The 24,026-nt window shown below is 49.7% G+C and overlaps 1 protein-coding gene across 1 annotated transcript in view; it reads right to left on the reverse strand.

The window, feature by feature from the left end:
* Nucleotides 1–2,920: 2,920 nt before the first annotated feature.
* Nucleotides 2,921–24,026, reverse strand: part of Htra1 (HtrA serine peptidase 1) — a 51,366-nt gene continuing 30,260 nt past the window's right edge. Inside the window, exons 4-9 of the mRNA XM_028868377.2 lie at nt 9,168–9,362; nt 8,647–8,679; nt 7,310–7,424; nt 6,894–6,951; nt 4,818–4,913; nt 2,921–3,622 (exon numbers count right to left, since the gene is read on the reverse strand). Of these exons, the coding sequence (XP_028724210.1) occupies nt 3,454–3,622; nt 4,818–4,913; nt 6,894–6,951; nt 7,310–7,424; nt 8,647–8,679; nt 9,168–9,362 (666 nt within the window). The 3' untranslated portion in view covers nt 2,921–3,453. The remainder of the gene's footprint in view (nt 3,623–4,817; nt 4,914–6,893; nt 6,952–7,309; nt 7,425–8,646; nt 8,680–9,167; nt 9,363–24,026) is intronic.

Consider the following 24,026-nt stretch of genomic DNA (forward strand, 5'->3'; position numbering starts at 1 on the left):
TAAAATAAAATAAATAAAATTTAAAAAAAAAAAAGAAAGGAAAGGAACTGAGCACTAGCATTCATGCATTCCCCTCTGCTCTTCTGTTTTGTTTCTGTTTTTCAAGGCAGCATTTCTCTGTTACAGCTCTGGCTGTCCTAGAACTTGCTTTGTAGACCAGGCTGGCCTCACACTCACAAAGATCTGTCTGCCTCTGCCTCCCCAGTGCTGGGATTAAAGGCGTGCACCACCACACCCGGCTCCCTCTCTGCTCTTGACTGTGGATGTGACCAGTTGCTAAAATTACCTTGGCTGTCTTCAGTCCCATTAATAACTATTAACCACCCACTTCTGTATCTGACCTAAAATTCTTTTGGCTACCTGGTACAATCTTTAAAAAATTAATTAATTAATTAATTAATTAATATATCACTAGCTTCCACCAACCCAAAATTTAAGAATGTCATTTGAGGCCAACAGCAGAGACCCCCTGTTGCCTATACCCCACCCCAACTAACACACAGACACAATGTATTTGCAACAGCATTGATTTATGACCTCTTTTGTTCTGTGACCATTAAGAACTCAGATAAATGTGTCCATGATGGAATATACGATTTGGGGCAAACCAAATCCAAACTCCCAGGCTATGGTCACCCATATTTGGCTCAGAATAAACTGTCATTTACTCCTTTTGGACCAAGAGCTCTGTTTTGCTACAAGCTTGTCCATAGATGTGGATCTTGTCTGTCTGCACAAGGCCTGTGGCTCTGTCTTGGGAAAGGCTGCTTGGGCTCAGAAAGGATGTCCTGAAGTAAACTGCAGAACAGAACTCGGGTACCGTGACCTCCCCTGACCCACAGCTTCCTGAATCTCTAAGCACCTTTGACCTTGTTGCTTCTCTCCCCAAGGGTGGGTTAAGGTTTCTTCTTGATTTCTTGAAAGTTCCTTAATTTGAGTAAGAACACTGCAGGGACTCCACCCAGGGGTGCAATAGCCAAACTGGGAAGATTAACCACGAAAAGACGTGACAAAGACTAGCGTCCTCCCCACACCCAACAGCACTTTTCACCTGCTCCTCTCAGGCAGACAGCCTGGGAGATCCCATTCACGGGATGCACAAGGCCAGGGCTGTGGGCTCTAGGCAAGGGGCCACCGGAGGACTGGTCCGCTCCTGGAGGCAGATGGTGGAAAGACAAGAGGGTCTGCTGTGCAGAGGGCAGAGAACAGCATGCTTTGGGTCAGAATATTAGAGAAATAACAGCCTGTTAGAAGTTACGGACCTGGTAACAACAGCATGGACTCACCCTGGAAGGAACAGCTGGGAAGACAGCAGGGGTCCTGGGGAGATGTTAAGGCCTGTTTGGAGGGCCTAAAGTCTTAGCAGTGTTTACCTGTACTCCCAAACACCTGTGCCAGAGGGGCCTGAACTAGCACTGTCCATACTGTCCCTCTTTTCTATACATGCCCACAAAACCACATCCAACACCCACCAGTGACCAGCAGGGTAGCCTTGGACAAGCTACTTCTTGCTGGTTGTCATTTCTACACCTATAAAACGGGGAAGCAGCAGCCCCTATTGTTAGTTACTGGGGGGCTAACAGAGGTGTGTGCAATGCCCACACTGTGTTGGCACAGACATCCTTGGCCATGGCATGAGGATTTCCCACCCATTGCTCTAGGTATAATCTGTTGTGTCCCCAGACAGATCCATTCCCTTTTACTATTTCCTCTCTCCCAGTTTTTCAGTGTGAGTGGCATGAACCTCCCTTAGGTTAAGGTAACAATGACTTCCCCCCACCACAAACCACCAGCATGTCCACTACCCTACTGTAGCCCCTTAGCCCCCAGACCTTCCAAGGAACACCTTCCCGATACATCTAAGGATGAACCTGAAAGATCCCTTCCCCCTTAAGAACATAGAACACATGCTAAGAACCTAAACACTGTCTGGATCCTTTCTGACAGGCCTACATCACCTAAGTAGAGAGCAGAAGGCTGGACTGGGATGCAAGGACCACAGGATACCACAGATGCGAGCGAGGACCAGATTTGATGTATACTTTGCTTAACATCAAAGACCCTGCTATCTGGCCTTCCACAGCCTCTCCAGGTACAAAACTGGACCTTGCTGGAGAGAGAAAACTCAGTCAGGACAAAGAAACTTCTCTCCAGTGCCAGGACCATCTCGTGGGTATTGCTAATTACTCGACTTTGGACAACACCTCTCACACACACACCATGTATTCTCCTCATGGGGACCGAGGTATGTGTACAAGTCAAAGCAAAGTCGTGCAATGGTTTTCTTGAGTCCCGCTGTCCAGACTCTTACTGTAAAGCTTTCCCAGAAAGAAAGGAACCCTGCTGCTGTGGAGGCTCGAGCTGTGGGAAAGCAGGCTGAGGGAGCCCTCTCTAAATTCCGGAGGATGGAGTGCTTGCTCTTATTTTGGACCCAGGATAAGTATTTGCAGAAGCTTGTGCATTCTGCACACTTAGATCAGGCCATTCCCGTGCACTAGTCTAAAAAAAACTGGCTGGCTTTCAGGAGCCCTGACTGACTAGAGAGCACATGGCTTGCATCTGTCCTGTCCTGCTCTGGCTGTCCTCCACACTTGACCCACAGCAGGACAGATGCAAGGCCTTTTGGCACAGAGCAGAGGTTCCCCAGGGAGATCGTTGTTGACTGACTGCATGATGTATGAGATCGACAGATTCTCCTTAATTTAACCAGCTCCAGATTAAAGTAAAACTGTCCGTTCAGTGAGCCAAGGTGGCCAAATAGGGTTGTATGACGCTGGCAAATCCCAAGGGGAGATATTGAAATAACTCGTGGGGCAGAAAGCTCAGCCCTGCATGCACAATGTGGCTGAATGAGGAGCCCACTGACATCAAGGCCATTTCAAAAGGACTGCAGCCAGACGGTAAAAGAAGCACACCGAAATCCAAGTATGAAGAAGTACTTTAATAGCTGAAACTCAAAGTCATTGTGCTCCTGGTTCCAGGATTCCTAAGAGGCATCTTTGGCCATCTCAGAAGCCAGGGTCACCCACCTATGGTCTCAGGGCATCAACTTCCTCTGGGTGCTGACTTGGAGGAAAGTGTAAACACATCCAAGACCATGGCTGTGAGGACCTTCCTCTTACCTGTGCATCCAGTCAACTGCATTAGTTGGACAACTTGGGCTAAGGGAAGAGACAAATGTTGACTGCTTAAGCAGGAATAGCCCAAGCTTGTAAGGAAAAGCACGCTGCATACATAGCATTCAGAGGGTGGGGTCTGCCTGTGCACCTGCAACATTACATCTGTTTTGCCTGCAAACTACCAAGGAGGATTCTGTCGGCAGGGGCATTCCCTGAACAAGCAAAATGTTGGACAAAAAAGTCCTGGATGTCCTGCGTCACCAGCTCAGAGTCCTCATGCATCATCCACTGGAGAGTTTTGAGGGGAACATGAAGTCATGGCTCCTGCCTCTGCCTAGGGGTCAATTTCTTCGGGAATCACTGTAATCATAACGTCTTCATTGCCCCTGCGGACAACCATGTTCAGGGTGTTTTCCTTTTTAATGACATCACTGACATCATTGACAGTGACGATTGACTGTCCATTGATGCTGATGATGACGTCATTTTCTTTGAGCCCTCCACTGAAACACAAAGGGAAACACACTGGTGACATTTCCATTCTTCCCAGTCATCAAGAAAGGCACACTTTAGAACCCAAAAGCCCAGAACATAGGGTTTATAGGAGACGGTGGTGAACTCAGGCAGAAATGACTTCAATCAGAGTAGATGGAATTTCCTGTCAAGATTTTTGTTAAGGCCAAATCAATAATGCTCATTGTAGAAATGTCTATGATATTTGTATCAACTATGATCAGCTGTCCTCAGAGGCAACATGGAAACACCAGGTACTAGGACCACGGCCCATTTGCTCATAAATGGCACTGTAATTCAGAAAGTGATTCTTCCCGGAATACTGAATGCCTCTATTCAGAGAGAATTCTCCATGCTGTGGCTGGAACTTTTGTGCCTACATGACAGGGTCAACTATTCTACCACAGTCCTCCTTGTCCTAACGTAAGTCTACAGACTTCTTCCACAAAGCCCAGATGGGAAACAGCTTAGGCCTCACAGAGTATTTGGTTTCTGTGTCTTAGCTATCCAATTCTGCTGCAGCAGCATAAAAATCACTCCAGACAAGATGTCATCTTGTCTGGGGACACGGCTGTAGTCCAATAAAACATGTGTGCACATTTGCATTTCAGAGAATTAACAGTATCACAAAACAGTGTCATTTGGATTTATTTTTTCCCAACCATGAAAAAATGCAAACTCTTTTTTCTCAGCTCACAGGTCATTGACAAAGAGGCAGCAGGCCAAGCCTGGCCCCAGGGCCGCATATCTGCAAGCTTCAGTCCATATTGCTTTCCAGATGTCATGGGGGTCCAGGTAACAAACCTAACTTTGTCTGAACTGCTTCGTTCACTATTTGGATGGTTTTCTATAGGGGTTGATGGGTATGACTTCACTAGTCACAAACACAACTAGAGAAGGATGTGGGGAGGAGGAAGCCTGCTCCACAGAACCTTCCCAACGGCCAGGCTTCCCAGGGACTCCCAGCAAGCACACCAGCTGAGTGCTTTTCCTACATGGATGACCCCAGAGATGACCAAGGCAAGAAACCTGCTTCTGTGGCAAGCGCTGAGTCCAACCCAGGCAGAGGCCCTGGCTGTTAGGAAACGGTGGGCTGACATGGTCATCTGAGCCAGCACATGAACACTGCCTCCTAACCCACAAGCCACACGGATATTAGAAAAGGGGGAAAGGCTTCTCACTCACGCTTCTGCCGGGGTGTCAGGGATGACTTCAATGATATACGCCCCAGAGAAGACATCTGGGAAGTCTCGGTGGCGGTCCTTCAGCTCTTTGGCCTTGCTGCTTAGGAGAAAAAGCCCTTGTGTTAATATGAAGCACCCACAGCTTTCCTGGGCCAACAACTGGCTCTCGCTCACCAGATTCCTTTCTTATTCTCAACGTCAAGTCTTCTGATTTACTTGATCGTGACACATACAATACACATACACACAGGCTCTGACACAGCACAACACACATGTGGAGGTCCGGGGACAACGTTAGTCCTTACCTTGCACCTTGTGTAGCTAGAGTTTTCCTGCCTGGCCCACAGTCAGGACAAATCTCTGTCACCTGCCATTCCCACAACCGCTCAGACCCAACCAAGTAAACACAGAGACTTATATTGCTTATAAACTGTATGGCCATGGCAGGCTTCTTGCTAACTGTTCTTATAGCTTAAATTAATCCATTTCCATAAATCTATACCCTGTCACGTGGCTTGTGGCTTACCAGTATCTTCACATTCTGCTTGTCCTGGCGGGCAGCTGGCAGTGACTCCTTCTGCCTTCCTGTTCTTTTATTTCTCCTCTGTTAGTCCCGCCTATACTTCCTGCCTAGCCACAGCCAATCAGGTTTTATTTATTGACAAATCAGAGCAACACATTTGCCATACAGACCATCCATCCCACAGCACAGCCAAGTGCAGACCATCTCAGACACCTGCACTCAGGCCCGTGGTCCTAATCATCCTCTATGCGGACCTGCTGGGTAAAGCCACGAGGAACCCAAGGACGGGCTCCCACAGGACATACAGAACATCAACCACAGCAACCTTGTTTGGGGCAGGGTCTCTTGCTTGCTGCTGCACACATCGGGCTAGCCAGCCTGTGATGGGGTTTCTCCTCTGTTTACCTCCTTATGTTTATCTTGACATAAATAACATTGGAACTACAGACATGTATTGCTCTGCCTGGCTGTCCACAGGTCCTGGAGATTTGAACTCAGGTCTTCATACGACCATAGCAAGCACTTTTACCCACGGAGCCATCCCCCTCGCCCCCAGTTCTCCCTTAAAATGGCCTGCCGACTAGCATCCGCGGTTGCTACAGAATAGTCAGAAACTAGTTTAGCCACCAGCATAAGCCAGCTGCTGCTACAGCTGGCTGTCACTGCCGAGTATGAGCTGGACCTGACGGTCGATACAGTAAGCACACCCACACTGTTAACCTCATCCTGAAGGGGAGGGCGCCGAGCACCCAGGAGAGTACGCTGAAAAGCACAGGAGCTTGGGGGGAAACAACCCAGAAAGGTGACCCCCAGAGCCTAGCTTCCTTCACCCACACTTCCATCTCTCCGGCTCGCAAAGACAACCAGCGTGATTTCAGTCTCTGCAAAGCTGTCCCATCCTTGGCAACACTAAGAAAAGTACCATTGTTCATAAGCTGCACGGAATGTCTTCATATTTTGACAACTGGGTAGAATAGTACTATCAATACATCCTGCTCTTTAGTGACTCAGACATGCCAGTCAGCTCGGTTTCCTGTATTTCCTGCAGGATTCCCCCCAACCCCCTCCAGTATGGCATGAGCCTGGCAACTCCAGGCAGCAACTTCCACACTCAGGAAAACAAGTCCATCAGTCATCAGTACCCTGGGGCAGGGCCTTGCCCTGGCATTCCCGCAGCCACACCCCACGCTGCAGCGTGCAGGGGAGGCGGGTGCTCCAGGCTGGGGTGGGTGCTGGGGCACTCCTGGAATGTGAGTTTCAACAGAAGAAGCGGTGAGAGGCAGGCACGAGAGTGTGCAGGAGTGAGCCAGCCGTCTGCTGTCCGGGCCTGCCTTCGGGGAGGAGGGCAGAGTCTGCCGGCGGTCAGAATGCACAAACAAAGAGACCCAAAAGTCCCTCCCCTCCCCCAGTGTGACTTACTTCTAAGCAGAAACCTAGATGTCTGAAGGAAATAGTTTCCCTTCAAGAATGCCCATGCGGCCTTGTGATGTCCAGGTTTATATAAACACAGGGCAGATATTCATATTTCTATAAGTATGTGTCCTGTTTACCCACCTAGATGTGAGCGACATCATTCGGATCCCAATATACTTCTTCTTGGTGACAGCTTTTCCTGGTATGACAAGAAAGGGACAAAAAGTCGGCCCAATTGGTGGAAGTATTGGGACACAGGAGCTTGAATTCCAATGCTCCAGTTCTGTGGCATGAGCCAGAGGGGGGCACCCAAAGACTGTGGTTCAGTCCTGGCCTGGATTCCCAATCTACAGTGGGACTTTAGAAACTGTCAAAAACTCGGGCATGACCCTTCATTCCTAACCCCTAAGAGACCCCCTCTGTTCACTCTCCACCGCCACTACCCTGGTAACATACAGTGACTCTTGAGACGACTGGTCTTAGGAACTGTCCTCAGTGGGCAGCTAAGCCTCAGGACTGAACCTACAAAGGTCCCCGGGATGCCTGGACCTGGTTACCTTTGGCCTGTCGGTCGTGGGACTCTGTCAGGAACTTTTTTATCTTATCCGATGGAATTGCAAAGGAGATGCCTGCTGTCACCTTCAATGTGTTAATTCCGATCACCTCGCCATCCTGAAAAACAAGATGAGACCTGGAGACTCTGTATGACAGAAGTCTTTGAAATGTGTTGCCAGGTGTGGCGCCTCACACCTGTAATTCCAGCATTCAAAAGCAGCTGAGATAGGATCACTGTGAGATCCTGGCCAGCCTGAGCTATGGTTTGAGGCCTACTTTCAAAACACAAGATTGAGAGGAGGTTGCTATCTTCACTGGCCATCACGTATTCTACCCCACAAATGTGTACAATTAAAATAATAAAAAGGAAAAAAAAAGAAGCGTGGGCTGAGAAGACGACACCGTGGTTAAAGAGCTTGCCAAGCAAGTGAGAAGACTGGGAGTTGGGATCCCCAGGAACCCATGGAGATGTTGGGGGGGGTGGCAGCTGGCCTGTAATGCCAGCCTCAGAGGCAGAGGTGGGATCCCCAGAGAAAGCTGGCCCATGCAACTAGCTGTAGCATGTAGCTCTGGGTTCCACTGAGTAAGGGGGAACATGAATGTACAGATGATTTCAAAGCCATAATATGTGCTCTTTTTACAGGAAGACTGTTCCCAGAATCTCTGAGTCACTAAGGTGGCCGTTACCCTTCGTTGCTCTCCTTTTCCAATGACCTTACGGTGACTAGAGATGCTGAGGTGAGCCTGGACCCTCGGGTTCTACTCCCACCAGCTGTCCCAGGGTATGGTGGGGGCAAGTGAGGATGTTGAGGAACAATTGCTCTTGGTGTACTTCATATACATCAGTTTCTGACACCAAGGGACCCAGCGGGAAGCATTGTTGGGTGGCCTCAGTCCTATGCTCTCTTAATCAACTCCCCAGCTCTGGCATTCTGTGACCTTCAATTTTATGATGAGGTATTAAAGTTTAGGTTAAGTGAGACCTCTGTTAGCAAACAGATGGCTCCCCGTCATACCCACAGGCATTCAGGGAGGGTTCTGGCATGGAGACAAGTCAGGCCAGCTCATCTCCACTCAGCCACCCTCGAGGCTGCAGACAGCCTTTCTGGCTAGAACTTCATGGCGTCCACCTGTGGCCTGAAACACAGGCGTGTCCTCTGGCCTTACTGCTTCCAGAAAGGGCTGGTGGGGTAAGGTGCAAAGATATAGTCCACTCACATAGCGCACTATAAAGCTAATTACGTCATGCGCTCTGACCAGCTCATGTCCAAAGAGAAAGCGAAGAAAATAACATGCCCACTGAGGAAACAAACACAGCATAGGAACTGAAAGGCCTTACCAGGTTTACTAATGGGCCGCCAGAGTTTCCATACTGAAATAGAACCAAAAGGGAGAGGTCAGATCCGTTTCATATCGCCACCTAACTGATGTCTCTACCCAGCTGATTTCAAAGCACTTCAGGGTCTTCCCCAACATTTGTCTCTGCTCACCTAAGAGTTGGCTTAAAAAAGGGTCTTGACCGTTTTCACAAAGCTTGGGATGTGCCATATGGGATTATTTAGCTCCAGGCCCCACCGTGAGCACCTAATCCATTTTTACCTCCTCCTTGGAGGAGACCGGCTACCCACTTGCTTCAGGACCCCATAGTTTAACTCTGTTCAGTCCCAAGTAGGCCACCGCCACCCCCCCACCCTCTCCCACCCCCCACCCCCCACACACACGCCCCTGCTAGGACTACACTCCATGTGGTTCGTTCTAGTTCTAAGAATTCATGCAGACTACAAGAAAGTTTGGGGAAGTTTCCTCTGGCAAAAACTTGTCCCCGCCCCAGCAGGCAGAAGGAACAGAGGGCTTGCTCACATTGATGATGGCATCTGTCTGAATGTAGTCCATATCGGAGTTCCGGAGCCCCAGCTCTTTGCCGCCTCGTTGGGTGGTGCTCACGATCCCTGTGGTGACTGTGTTTTGAAGAGAGAAGGGGCTTCCAATGGCTACCACAAACTCTCCCGGTCGCAGCTCCGAGGAATGGCCAAGCAGCAGGACTGGCAGCTTTCCCTACGAGCACAAAGGCAGGCAGGCATTGCCACACTCCGCTTAACAAGCTAGAGAATGTAAATACAGGGGCACAGGGCAGACCCGGCCCCTAGGGGCTGAGCTCTGGGTTAACACTCCTCTCTCCTGAGGGCCAAGCCCCTGCCATAATCCACACACCACAGGCCATTAGGGAGCCAATGAAACAGAAGACACTCATGCCAAGGAAAATGGGACAAAGTGACAGACCATTTCTAGGTCTCACATATTAGAACCATCCACGCAGCTGGACAGAGGACAAGGGAGACAATGTAGACTTAAGATGGTCTTAGAGGTCAAAGTCCCAGGTGCCTTAGGGGAAGCAAACAACCTCGGGCCTACTTCCCACAGGCACAGCCTTCCTGAGGCCTGGGATGGGAGGAAGCCTGAGGGCAGGCACTCACACTGAATTCCTTGTGCACCCCGGTGGTGGCATGGCACAAGGATGAACAGAGGGGCTGGCAGCACCCAGGACCCCAGTGTTGGTCTGTCTCTCCTGCCTGCCCTGGGAAGGTCCCTACGCTCCCATCCTAGGCAGGCGGAGGATTCAGCGGAAGGAGTCCCATCTCCCATGCCCTCTAGATAATGGGCAAAGTCATGAGCCCTAAATAACTCCTCATAACAAGACAGAACCCTCCGAAGGCCATTGAGATTGATGGGCTGGGGAAATGGCTAGAGGCTGCCTTCCTTCACTAGCAAGGCCCCAGGCCCTGCTTTCTTCTTTCTTTCCATACAGCCCAGCAATCCCCGGTGCTGCTCATGGAGTTCAGGAAGATCTAGTCCCAGCTGCCTGCTAAGGGAAACTCTAACATTCATTCACCTTGAAAAAGAATAAGCTTTAAAAGGGGGGGGGCTAGCCTGGGCTACCAAGTGAGTTCCAGGAAAGGTGCAAAGCTACACAGAGAAACCCTATCTCAAAAAAACAAAAAAACAAAAAAAAAAAAGGACACAGTATAGGTAGAGATGGGATGGGTAGAGACCAGTGGCTTTAGCATCCCCTTAACAAAGAGAACTGAGCTGATGAGCTGGGAAACTTGTTTAGCAGACAAGGGAGGCTCCAGGGACCTGGGTGACTTGAGACAGTGCAGAGCACCACATACACACAAAGAGAAAGAGAGGGAGAATACTGGATAAGAAAACTCATGATGTAGAGAGTGCAAGTCCTCACCAGCTAGGAGCGTGAGAAGCCACACCTTTGGACTCTCAGATACCATACAGCCCCACAGAGCACCAGCCATCTGTGGCACAGGCTGAGGCCAGGCTGCCAAACTGAAATTCTGCATGAGCTTACAAGCCATGAACTCCTTATGTGAGAAGTGGGAATAACACAGTCCACCAATCTCACTTGTGTCTTACGAGAACCTGATGAATTCCGAGCCTGACCAGCTCTCTGGAAACAGCCTGCTTGGCTGGTCTATCAGCTACTTACCAATATCCAAGTGCCTGAAAATCCGATGAAGGATTCCAGCAACTGTGCTGTAACAAGCTAGCGTATGTCACCTTTCCAGACACAGTCCCACCCTGCCTTTGACCCTTTCACTTGAAGGTCACCTGAGGCCAGGGCCTATGGCATTCCCCAAACAGACCCACTCAGCATCCCATGGCACGTAGCAAGCTCAGCGCAACGTGTTTACCCTGGGTGGGCGCCAACAACAGTCCCTGCCAACAAGCTCTGCCAAGAATGACCTCAGCAATCACTGCAGGATGAGGCAGAGTCTGGCTGCTGATGTGTGCTCGGCCACACTGGAAGAGGCCCACCAGGACAGCACCATGTCTTCGGGGCCCGGGGCTGCCTCGAAGTCCTGTCTTGGAGGCTTTGGGGATAACTGAAGGGCAGGCAGAAGGGGTGGCCAGGGCCAGCAGCAGGTCAGCTTGGACATCCGAGGAAGCAGAGCTACACAGACAGAGTCAAGTTGAACTTGGAACAGTGAGCCCAGCTACACAGTGGGGACCCTAGCAGGTCGGAGGTAAGTAAGATCCACTGGGAGAATCAGTATCAGCATTTGGCTTGTACCACACCACATCCCAGCCACTGCTGCCTGCTAGGAGGAGAGCCAGATGCAGGCTTTAATCCTCAGGGTCCTCAGACAGCAGGGACATAATGACAGGGACATAAAGTCTGTCCCGTGCTTCTGTTCCAAAGTCTGAGCTCAGGCCCAGAGGATGCCAGGAAGGAGACAAATGTTTTGGGGGAAGCTGTGTGGACAAACAGTAGGAGCCTCTACAACGGCAGGAGATAAAGGCCTCTGCGTTACAGAGTGCTCAAAGGACATGCCAGGCTCAAGATCAATGGACTCATCCATTGTCACCGAGGTGACCATGTGGACACCAATGATGAGAACCCACAGGAATGCCCATGTGACCACCCTGTCACACCTGCCCAGGTGGGCAGTCCCAATGATCGTGTCTCATTAACTACATAAATCTTGAAGGGTAATTGTAAACACAAAACTAAACAGGCAGACATACAATGGCAGGGTAAGGAGACTGGGTATCATAGTCCAAATCCTCAATGTATACGAAAGGAATCAATCTTTCCCTGCCAGATGACCAAGATCTTACAGGGCACTCTGATGACCTGGGGGCATAATACCCCCCTCACACCATTTTACGGATATGGAAACTGAGGCTCGGGATGGAGACGCTTCTCTGAGAAGCCTGGTTAAGGAGAACTGGCTTCTAGCCTTGGGTCTCCATCCCTATAAGGCAGGAATTGTAATTGCTGGACTCCAATTACAGGCAGAAGTCCCTACAAGGGGGAGTGGGGTGGTGCCGAGATGGCGGCCAGGCCAGATTTATGGCTCCATGAGGTCAAGCTACCTTACGGGGGCCCTTTTGGCCCCTGCTCCCTGCAGGTGCTGGCTGATTGGCTATGAGCCTCAGGCTCCTTAGGCTTATTCAGATCCAAATGGGGCTCACTCTCAGCCATAATCCTCACCCAGGCCTGTCTGCTCGGTAGCTACGCCTTTGCTGGCCAAATTCCTGCTCAGTAATTGAGCTTTTAATTCTATCCCTGTCTAGACAGCCACACTCTCGGGAGGACAGAGGAGATGAAATGTACATGGCTGGAAGGCACAGCCATGCTACAGCCTTGACCTACAGGCGCTCTGCCACACTTCGGGGTCCCTGTTCTGTGTCCACAGGCTGCTTCCCATGTGCCCACATCAAAGCTGTCTCCAAGCTCCTGGCTGCAGACGCTCTGTCTAGGGTTCCCTTTGAAGCAGCACCAGCCACAGGCCCTCCAAGAGACCGGCTCCTCTCCTGACAGACACTTCCCATATCCACCCCCGTCCTGCAACTCAAAGCTCCCCTAAGAAGTAGACAGGACAAACATCCATTCTGATAGTTGCAAAAGCTGAGGAGAAGAAAGGGACCCACCGCTCCTGTTGGCCTTGTTGCTGGAGAGGCACGAACATGCCTTTATGAGAATAATAAATAAAGTCATGAGATGGAAAAACAGAGCTCTGAGGCTCCATACCATGAAGCCAAGAAGGAGCCCTCAGCCTCTAACAGGAGGGCCGGCAGCTTACACTGAGCCAAAACTCAAGTCCTTCGAGGGTGAGGGACATGGCACGGTGAATCTCTCACAATGAGTTCTCACCAAGCTGGAGAGAAAAAGTAGCCTAAGAGGCCAGCAGACGAGAAGCAGGAAGGTGCATAACCACCACATCTTCAGGGCACTGCCTCATGCCAAATGGTATCCCCAGCATCAACAAGAGAAAGAGAAGAATTCCTCAGGGCCCTGAAAATGGCTCAGCCAGGCAGCCTGATGACCTGAGTTTCACTCCTAGAAATCTCATCAAAAGCCACATATCTGTAATCCCAGCACTCCTACTTGGAGTTGGGAGACAGAAACAGGAGAAGCAGCCAGCAGCTGGTAGACCAGTTAGCTTGGATGTACAGTGTAGTGGCAGAAACAAGAGGGGTCTTCAACAAGGTGGAGACAAAAACTGGCACCATAAAGTTGTCCTCTAATCTCCATGCACACATTTGTACACATATGCATAGGCGCGCGCGCACACACACACAAATAATAATAATAATAATAATAATAATAATAATAAAAAAGAACTCATAATGCCCAAGTTATAAGCACACTGTCAGCTGAGTAGGTGGAGAATGAGCTCAAGGGAGTGTCAATAGTCCTGGACATAGACTCCAAGCTTACCATGTCCATACAAATTACTAAATGCCAGCCAAAGACTAGATGCTAGTTGTGAAGTAGGTCAAGGTCTTGGTCCCACAGCATGGTTCTAGAAGGCTCTTCCTAGCTAGTTCAATTATAGCTATCACACAAAGCAGGCCCAAGAGCTTTGCTTTCAGGACACTCTGCCCACCTGAGAGGGAATGGTCTCAACAAAGAGTCTTCCCAGTGCCGGGCATAAAACTTCAAAGACCTATATATCCAGTCCAGCTCTCCAGGCTTCCTGTCTGATGGGCAGAGCATGGATGAATCACCGAGGGCCAAGAGTAAAAGGGGAAGGAATAGAGACCATCCCCTTGCTGTAGGCAACTGGGCACAGTCTACAGTGCCAAACACAGAGCAATACTGCAGGGATCTACGTCTGTCTCACATGCAAGGAACAGAAAGCCGAATCCAAAATGAGCACAGCCATGTGTCTGAGGCCAGGGTTGCACTAAGCCTGAGAAAAAGGAGAAGTACTTTGTGAGGTGAGTTAGGAGTGGGCTCGTCCACTGTGCCCAGGCTTCAAAAGCTCAAGGACATCATGAAGAATCAGGCGCATCCTCCTCTCTACTCCATCAACGTCAGTGTGCTCTCCTGGTTACAAGACAGCCACCACCACTCCAGACATCACACAAAGACAAGGAGACGCCTAGTAGCAACACGACAAAGAGGGCCAGTAAAATGGCTCATCAGGGAAACGCAACTGCCACCAAGCCTGATGACCTGAGTCAAGGCGCAGGGGAATGAGCGGAGCCTGGCCACAGTAGACAAGCTCACTGCTGGTTCACCTCACACAACGGCTTCCTCCTGCTTTGCTGCACAGGAGTTGTTTACAATAAGCACTCTGCGGGACACACAAGGACAGGCTTGTACCCAATGGGCTGGGGGTACACGTGTGTGAGTTCGACACTCCCTCCCTCCTAAGCCTTGGCGGTAGATCTACCCCAGCCCACCAGCCCAGGATGCAGATACTCAGAGCCAGAAGGCCAACCAGCAAGGAAAGAACTGATCTGTGCCCAGAGGAAGGGGACAAGGGCCAGGGTAACAGAACAAAGCAATGACGGAGAAGTTAAAGAACCATGAAGTAAGCCAGGAGATGGTGGCACATGCCTTTAATCCCTGCACTCAGGAGGGGCAGAGGCAGGAGGATCCGAGTTCAAGGCCAGCCTGGTCTACAGAGGGAGATTCAGGACACCTAGGGCTACATAGAGAAAAGAAACCTTGTCTTGAAAAACCAAAAAAAAAAGTAAGAACCACCTAAGAGAATAGAGGAGGTGGAGCTCAGCACGTGTGAGACCTCGTGATCTATCCCCCACACAAGGGAATTTTCAAAAACAACCATCAGATGAACCAGCCAACATGAGCTGAGCTAGTGGTTCACAAGTAAAGGGTTGTCCCCACTTGTTATCTCACAGTACCTTTGGGGGAGTCTGTCTGATCCTCAGCCAAGCCCTGGTAAGCTTGATCTTGGCTTCAAGGCACCATGTACTGTAGTTTCAGGAGTGAGCAGAGGATGAACCCTGACTACCAGAGCTCCTCAGGGCAGGAGCAGAACCTGTGCCAAGTGACACTCCATGACGAGGGCTGCTCATCTAGCGCTGGAGGTCCAACGTCAAACAAGCCGATGCCGAAGAGAAAATCAGGCAAACATGCTCCCGTGCACACACACTCCCCAGTGTGTTTCCTGTTCACGGGGGAAGCGGACATCTGGGTTTGGGCTAAGTCCTGTATATTCAAATTTTACTGTGTTACTGTGAGTGTGTATGTGTGTTCCAAAGCACATGTATGCTGGTCCAAGGACAACTTTGTGGAGTCAGTTCTCTCCTTCTTCCTTTATATGGGCTCTGGACTCACAATCGGATCATCAGGCTTGTGCAGGGAGCGCCTTTACCCACAAAAATCACCTCTCTGGCTCTGGGTCCGATATTAACTCAGTCTGTTACTTGATTGATTTCTCTGGACCCTGTACTTGCACCTCCTCCACAAATAAAGGAGTTGAGGCCAGTCGGTTACGATGACTACGGATCTTGCCAGATGTGGCTGTTGCTGAAAATTCCATTAGCGGGAGTTAAATGGATAAAATCCAAAAGGGAATGGGGACCTGAAATGGCAAACAACTCCTGATGAGGTCTCAAGATCCTTGCCAACTTCTGAAGCATCAGGAGGAGAGATGTCTGGAAATCGTGAGGTGGTGGTGTGACCAGCCATCCTCTCACAAGGACAAGCTACCAGCTCAGGCACTCACCTCATTCCCTGAAGCGTGAAGTGAAGAGCAATACTAGGAACCAATGAAGCCAAAATGAAGGGAAAGCTGCCAACTTGTTTTTTTCTTTTAAGCCTAATAAGCCAAGTCAATCACTTCTTTATCTCTCCTTTGAGAAGTACAACAGGTTCCTCAGTCACAGAATAATATTTTTGTTGCTGAGTCTGCAGTTTTACTGCGTTTGCCAGCTGCCCGACACACTCCTGTTTAGGGCTGGGGCTTTCAGCCTGGGCCTCTTGTTGGCTGAAGTTTTCTTCAAAGGCTAATGTTGCAGCCACTGGCTGCAACTCAACTGAGTGATTCAACATGCCTTCTGGAAACAGTTATGTCAACCTTTCATTTTTCTTTAAAACTATGCAGTAGGGGGAATTGTGCGTTCCCCCACACCCAGAAAGAGGAGAGTGGAGGGGGCTAGGAAGTCGGGGGGGGGGGGGGTATATACCATCTAAGAACTTGCCTAAAGGTGAGGGGAGAATATTCCAGACTGGGTGAGGAGAGACACAGCACGTGACCAGCAAGGGTGGTAGAACCACAGGCTGTGGACCAAGTATAGCATCTGCAGAGCAATGTGAAATCAAACATGGTCCCTGGTTCAGAGGCTCTTTCCTTTTTTCTACATACTCTCCCCATAGCTTAATGGTTTATATTTGCTTTGGTCCTTGAAAAACAAAGAAATTCTTAGATTGGCAAGTGCAAACACCCAATTGGCCTCACAACCCAGCACTTTGCCACACAGCTATGTAACCTGCACACTGTACCAACTGGGGCAGAGAAGTAAAGCCTGGCATCTCTCCAAGGTTCAACCCATAGATGATGAGCGACTTCACGGGCTTCGGCATTACCACCACTGTGTTTATATGTTGGGTACCTAGATCAGAGTAGAAGCTCTCCTTGCCCAGTGACCGGCAGCATTAGTCTGTCACTCCAAGCCCTATATAACTTGCTGCCCTAAGATCTGTTGAGTGTGACAATAACTCCAATGCCCATGCCTCTTCCAGGCATGAGAGATAGTTATGAGTATACAAAGAAAAGGGGGCAGGCAGGGTCAGAGGTCCCTGGAACAGGGTAGTGGGAAGCCCAGGACTATCTTGAGGAAGAAGCAGCACCTGAGCCAAGGCTCCAAGCCCACTCAGCATACATCACTGTTCCACTAGGTGTCTAAGACAAGACACATATACAAGGATCAAATTGGGAAATGGTCTCAGAGCATAGGACCTTTCTGAGCCCAGGGCTTAGAAATGCAAATCACATGTCCATAGTCAACTGCCAAGTGAACCAAGAGTGAGATGCTTAGAATTTATATTAAAGAAGGCTATGAATGACATCAAGAGTATAACCTTGACAGAGTCAAGGATGGCTGTGGTGAATAAAGGGATGAGACTAAGGAGCTAAGAGGCCAGGGCAAAGGAGGACCTGCTACAAGGGTACTGAGACCACCAATGTGTCCAGGCTCAGGAGATGGGTGTCGCTGTGTCTTCAGCATCCATTTCCCCATCGGACATGTTACTGGTGTCTGGGGGTGTAGGACACATGAGAAGGTGGTTGGAAAAGAGATGGAAGAAGTGAGAAAGATGGAAGGAGACAGGAGGAGAAAGAATGTAAACAAGAAAAGTGCAAACTCCTTCCTCCCACTGTTTATGAACACCACCATAATATTTAGTCTCCTGTAAGATATATCAAGAAATGTTTGCTACTTCAAATATCCTCTTGCTCTATTTTGGACCACAAAATGTCAACAGCTCTGTATGGGAGCCAGCAGCCAGAGGCTTTACATTCTGTGGCACCCACAGGAGAAGAAACAGGATGTTGGTCAAGTCTTCTCTATACATCAGCCCCTTTGACCTCAACATGGCTGCTGATGCAGTGTTGGGTTATGGCAGATGTGCAACAAATATCTAGGGGGAAAAAAATCAATGAATGACCTTAAAAGATCCATTAGGGTCATGGATTGGGGAGAGGTACTTATATTAGTTAATGCTTAGCATTTTGGTCATGGTAACGGACTTGAAATGCCTTGGTTTGCAATTATCTATAAAGTGTTCATGCTATGAGATTTCAGTGCCATGTTTAACAAGTGTCTTTTCAATTAGTGTGTTTATTAGAACAATCAGTATTCAATCTACCACAAGGTTTTGCCTCTCCCTTGCCATAGAAAGAGGTCTGAAGGGTTCAGAAACCAGGTAGAGGAAATTGTGTCCTGTGACCAGATAATTAAGAACTCTTTCCATTTTGAGCCTCACAGGAAATTGACTGCATAGTTGACCGCGAAGAAGGCCTTGGAGGTTCCCAGAAGAGGAGCACTCTTTGCAGGGAATTAGAGGGAAAATATTGTGGTCCAGGCAAAGCAAGTCTCAGATCATTGGGAATGCCTCCTGGCCTTCTCACCTAGGGGAGACATTGTAGGGTCTGTCTGAGTGCTGTGAGCATGACCCCTAGCCAAGGCCAGTCAGAAGTATAGACAATACAAAGAGATAACAGCTAAGCAGAAACACTGGCCTTGTATTCTAGAAGTTATCAGGAACTCACTAGAAAATAACTGTTTATTCATAGTCCAAGATCCAGGACCTCCAGGCTGTGCAGAAAAGAAGAATGAAGCCATTTCATCCATCATCGCCCACCTGTCCCCATGGCTGGCTCATGGCATCCCATCTCAGATGGACTGTCCCTTCTGCAGACAAGTTCCCCCACCTACACCACCTATGGAAGCCTTCCAGCCCAGGGAAGACTCTTGCCCTTCTTCCCCTTGTCTCCTTCGCTGCCAACCACCCGACTCCTGTCTCCTACAAGCTCCATGGCTTGTGCCCACCACTGCTCCATGCACAAACCTAACAGTGTTTGGTCGAGACCGGTGTTCAATACACACATATGACACCAGCAAATGAAAAGGGACCCAGAGGAGCTTAGAATTGGATAGTAACTTGTAAAACAACTTGTGATTCTAGTAAATTCCTTTTTACCAATACCACAGAGAAACGGACAGACCTAACACTCCTCTCTGCTCAGTCTGGCAAAACCAAAGCCTCATTTTCACAGAGGCAAACTCCTCCCAAAAGAAAGACAAGGGGTGCCGGGCAGTGGTGGCGCACGCCTTTGATCCCGGCACTAGGGAGGCAGAGACAGGTGGATTTCTGTGAGTTCGAGACCAGCCTGGTCTACAGATCGAGTTCCAGGACAGCCAGGGATACACAGAGAAACCCTATCTCGAAAAACCAAAATAAAAAAATATAAAGAAAGACAACAGAAGTCAGCTTCACCGCCTCCATTTCTTGGTCTCTTGGTGTCTCTCCTAGCTTGGTGCCTCTAAGCACATTCTTCCCAGGCACTTCCTGTCCCCTCAGAATGAGCAGTCTACCGGCCACTAGCATTGACAAAGTCTCACTGTGAAGCACTGGAAAGCAAATCATTCTGGCTTCCCTTGCCCTGTGGTCTCCAGGCCAAGTATGCATCGCCTTTGGTACAGAATGAAAGCAGCCGTAGACTCTATAAATGAACAGACATGGCTGTGTCCTGATAAAACTTTATTGACAAAACAGATGGAGGGGCAGATACAGACTAGAGGCTACCGATGAGCCAATCTGCACTCTAATGCATGGTCATGCTCACAGCACTCAGACAGACCCTACAATGTCTCCCCTAGGTGAGAAGGCCAGGAGGCATTCCCAATGATCTGAGACTTGCTTTGCCTGGACCACAATATTTTCCTTCTAATTCCCTGCAAAGAGTGCCAAAGTGAAAAAAGGCATTGCCATATTAAGAGAAAAACGGAGCCAAAGAATTTCCTCAACCATCAACGAAGTTCTTGAAACGGGGCCAGAGAACACAAAGGGCTCTGCTTCTGAGTTTGGGGAAGTGAAATATTTTCACATGCCAAAATGAACTATAGTCAGAACAATGCGGAGCCATGCCGCCATTCACTTCTGGACAAAGGGCTGGCACTGCAGAATAAAAGCCACCCTCCGCGTCCCTGTCTGCGCTTCTTTCCTCATGAAATATTGATGCTCACCTCCCTAAAAAAAGGTAAGTATCAATCCAGTAATAGGAGCCTTGTCCTATCAACAGGCTCTGTGGCATCTTTGGCAACTGCTGCAGAAGCCCTCCTGGTTCTGGGAGAGAAGACCACGGAAAGGAGCAGCAGGAGGGGGCACAGAAAAGCCCCCCAAATGGAGAAAAACACAAAAGCCAGATAGGAAGGTTCCGGGGTGGTGCGAACCCACTCCAGGCTCCAGTTTACTTTATGGGAAGATCGGCAGCATCCACGGGATGCACAGGCTTTGGTTATCTGATTTGCTTTTGGAAGAGTCCAGGGGCTTAGTCAGCATCCTCTGACAAGTCAGGTTGCCTGAGGAGAACCCATGTGAGTCACACCCAGCTTCAAGCCACCCCGCCTCCCTGGCTCCTGCCTCATCCCCAGGGGCTGCCTGGGCCTTCCTCACTCAGATCACCAGTGGCCGACTCTCCACACACAGGGCCAAATTGTGAGAGGTTTAGATATGAAAACCCCAGTCCTCACACACACACACACCCATGTGACCCTGCTCTGAACTCCGCGATCAAGCATCAGCCTTCAGGCCCTGTCAGCAGGCTTAGCAGTAAGAGGACCCTCAGTAAACAAAGAAACCGGTACCCAGAGGCTAAGCCTCAGCCACTTCAAACAGGTCTGTGGGACCGATGGGCCAAAGGTGGCAGGGCACCCTGGTAGGCCTTGGTGGGGAGGAAGAAAGTCACCTCAAGCCTGGATAAACGCTGTGTCCAAATATTTACCTGGTGGTTGGCGTCAGGGAAAAGAACCCACAGGAAACTTCATTGCCTCATCAGCACTCTGAGGTACCAAGACCACAGGCTCAGTGTAGCCCTGGCACAGGCTCTATCCGGCCAAACTCCCAAACCAGGAGATGGAAGCAAGAGTGAGCAGTCAGTCTGCTGCACAGTCCGCCTCATCTGAAACTGCTTGAGAAGAGCCAGGTATTAGCCCATGGTGTTTCTCTTAATCCATCACCCTTGGGAGTTGTGGGCCTGGCTTTTCTCTGAGCAGATGCTGGGTGTCTTAGTTACGGTCACTATTGCTATGATGAAACACCATGACAAAAAGCAAGTTGGGGAGGAAAGGGTTTATTTGGCTTACGCTTCCACATCTCTGTTCATCATCAAAGGAACTCAGGATGGGAACTCAAACAGGGCAGGAACCTGGAGGCAAGGAGCTGATGCCGAGGCCACGGAGGAGTGCTGCTTACTGGCTTGCTTCCCCTGGCTTGCTCAGCCTGCTTTCTTATAGAACCCAGGACCACCAGCCCAGGGATGGCCCCACCCACAATGGACTGGGCCCTCCCCCATCAGTCACTAATTAAAAAAAAAAAAAAGCCTTACATCTGGATCTCATGGAGGCATTTTCTCAATTAAGATTCCCTCCTTCCAGATAACGCCAGCTTGTGTGCTGAGTTAACAGAAGAGTAGCCAGCACAGCTGTCCAACACCCACGGCCTGACCTGAAGGCCGAATGAAATGTGTTCCTCACGCGGAGGAGAGTGTGAAAACAAATGAAGAGTCAGTCAGTAAAGCGCTTGCCAGCACAAGGATCCGAGTTCAATCCTCGGAACCTACAAAAAAGCCGGACAGCGAAGTGCACACCTGGGATCCCAGTGCTGGGGAGACAGAGGTCAGAGATCCGTGGAGCTTGTTCACCAGCCAGTCTAACCAAATCAATAAGCTCAGGTTCGGCAAGAAGAAAGCAGTTGAGAAAACACCTGACATCAACCTCTAGCCTCAACACACACACATACAAAGAGAAAGAGACAGAAACAGAGAGACAGAAATCAAAATCAAAGGAAGCTGGGCACAGGGTCACATGCCTGAATCTTAGGTATTTGGGAAGCTGAAACAGGAAGATCACTTGAACCCAGTAGTTCGAGGCTATTCTGAGCAACATACTCAGCCCACACACCCAAAAAAACAATGGAAAATTAAACTGTAAGTAGCGTCCAATTCCTATTTAAATGAGGGAGGACAACAAATGCAGAATGTATGGAGTCTTGAGTCTCGTCCCTCCGTGGTGGGGGATGTTGAGGGGACTGGGATGCGGGGAACTACTTTATGCAGTGAGTCAGACCAGGATGTGATCAAATACCTGAAGCACAAGGGAAAGCCAGAAAGAGAGGATGCTCTAACCCAGGGGATCTGTGAGGAGATGCGAGGGGATCGGAAGGGTGAGGGAAGGGTGAGGAAGGGGCTCCAGATCAAGTCAGGTGATCCTAAGAAGGAGTTCGGGACACTTTGAAAGAAAGGAACCTACAGAGGGTTTGCATGGGATGGGCGGGACAGCGGCCAGAGGATGCAGCACAGCTGGAAAAACAGCTGTGTGGCAAAAGGCACCTTCCTTCTACCTTATGAACACTCCCCGGTATTTCTGCCCAGGCTCCTGCTCCAGACTGAAGATACCCCATCAGTTCACTTTCTATGTTTCCCTCCATCTCTCATGGCTCTATCTTCCTCTTAAACTGCTCAGAAAAAAGCATGAAAAAAAAAAAAAAAGAATCCTGCCTTTGGATAAAAGTTAAAAATATTCTGTACACATGGCCAGTGGCTCGTGTTAAACACATTTGGAAGTACTTTGTAGCCCAAGTTGAACTAGTTTGCCCTCAAAGCTGCTTTCCATTAAAATGTTTACATGTGTGATCCCCACCCGCCCCCCAACCTCCAGACCAACACTGACCCCATTGAGGATCCTTAGTTTCAGCTCTGGGGCAGGAGCATCCCATGAGGCTGAGGGTAGACCCACAGGGCTCATGCTCTCCTCCAAGGGGGTAGATCAGTAGTCTGGCCCACAAAGCTTCCCCATGTGAACCTTTCCCGCTAAGTCCGTTAGGGTCTCAAAATGCAGCCAGCAGAGTGAATGCACATGTGTCGGCTCAGCAGAGAGAAACAAAAGAGTCCTTTGGTCACAAGCCCAGAAACCTCTCTGGCAACTGCAAGCCAAGCAGCTTTAAGCCCTTAGAGATGTGAGGCAGGCTCTGAGCGGGAGGAAGTGAAGTTGCTCGGGCAGGGCCTACGCCGCCGGCCTCACACACTGTGTGCCCTTTCTGTGAGCAGCACGCAACCACAATTTGCAGTTTTAAGTGCTCACCCTACTTGGGCCATGGGGGTTGAGGGACTGTGGCTCACGGCCCCTCCCAGGCTCCCCAAGGGTGGAGGAGCAGATCCAGCCAAGGAAAGGATGGCTTGCGCTCTCTAAAAGGGAGATGCACATCAAGAGGACAATGACATCAGGTTTCAACTGCACCTTCCATTTCATGACACACATGTTCAAAAAGGACAATTTCAGGGTGAGTCACAGAACCCTTCAAGCGAACTCATGATGCTGATGAGACACTGAGCCCAGATGACCAGCCCTCGAATTAGTCACTAGACTTGTGCATGTGGTGCGTGGTCCAACGCCAGCTTCGCTGGGCTGTTCTTAAATGGCTCTGGGGAAGTCCAATCAGATTCTCCCAGGACAAAGCACCCTTGGGGGGTGATTTTCCTGCCTGAAGTCCCGGCTGACCTCGAACTTGATGCCCTTAAGCTCCTGAGCTTGCCTTCACACACACACACACACACACACACACACACACACACACACACACACACACCCCCTTCCTCAAATGTGGGGACTGTAGGGATGCACCACCACACCCACAATCCTACACTGCCTCCTCTGACCTTCCACAACCTGTTTCTTTGTTGTTGCTGCCTAAGAGGACATGATACCAAGCAAGCTCCGCTCCCATCTACTGCCCACCACACGTTGATCACACCACACACTGAGGGGTCAACTCGGCAGGAACTCAATTCACCTGGGTGGCCAGTGCTTTCCAAATCAAGCTTTGTTACAAGCCAGGCCAGACTCTCCCCACAGATAACCTTCATCAGAACAGAGACAAACAGGAAAAGGGGGGGGGGGGGGGCTAGTCGGCAGAAATCAGGCTTTGATGTGGGCATCTGCAATGTAATAGCCTTTCATTTTCAATTCCACTTTCAAAAGCTACATCAGTTCATTTTACATTTCCAAACATCCTTGTGTGGTGGGGATGTGCAGCACAGGTCAAACATCAGGCTTCTGGCTAAAGAGCGCGACTCCTAGGGACTGCCAGAAACCCTTCACACAGCTCCTCCGTTGAGAGCTTCCACATTCTGCCTGGATATGCCAGAGGTGACACGAGGCTCCTGT

This window comes from Peromyscus leucopus, chromosome 1 (genome assembly GCF_004664715.2).
Source record: "Peromyscus leucopus breed LL Stock chromosome 1, UCI_PerLeu_2.1, whole genome shotgun sequence".
Lineage (NCBI taxonomy): Eukaryota > Metazoa > Chordata > Mammalia > Rodentia > Cricetidae > Peromyscus > Peromyscus leucopus.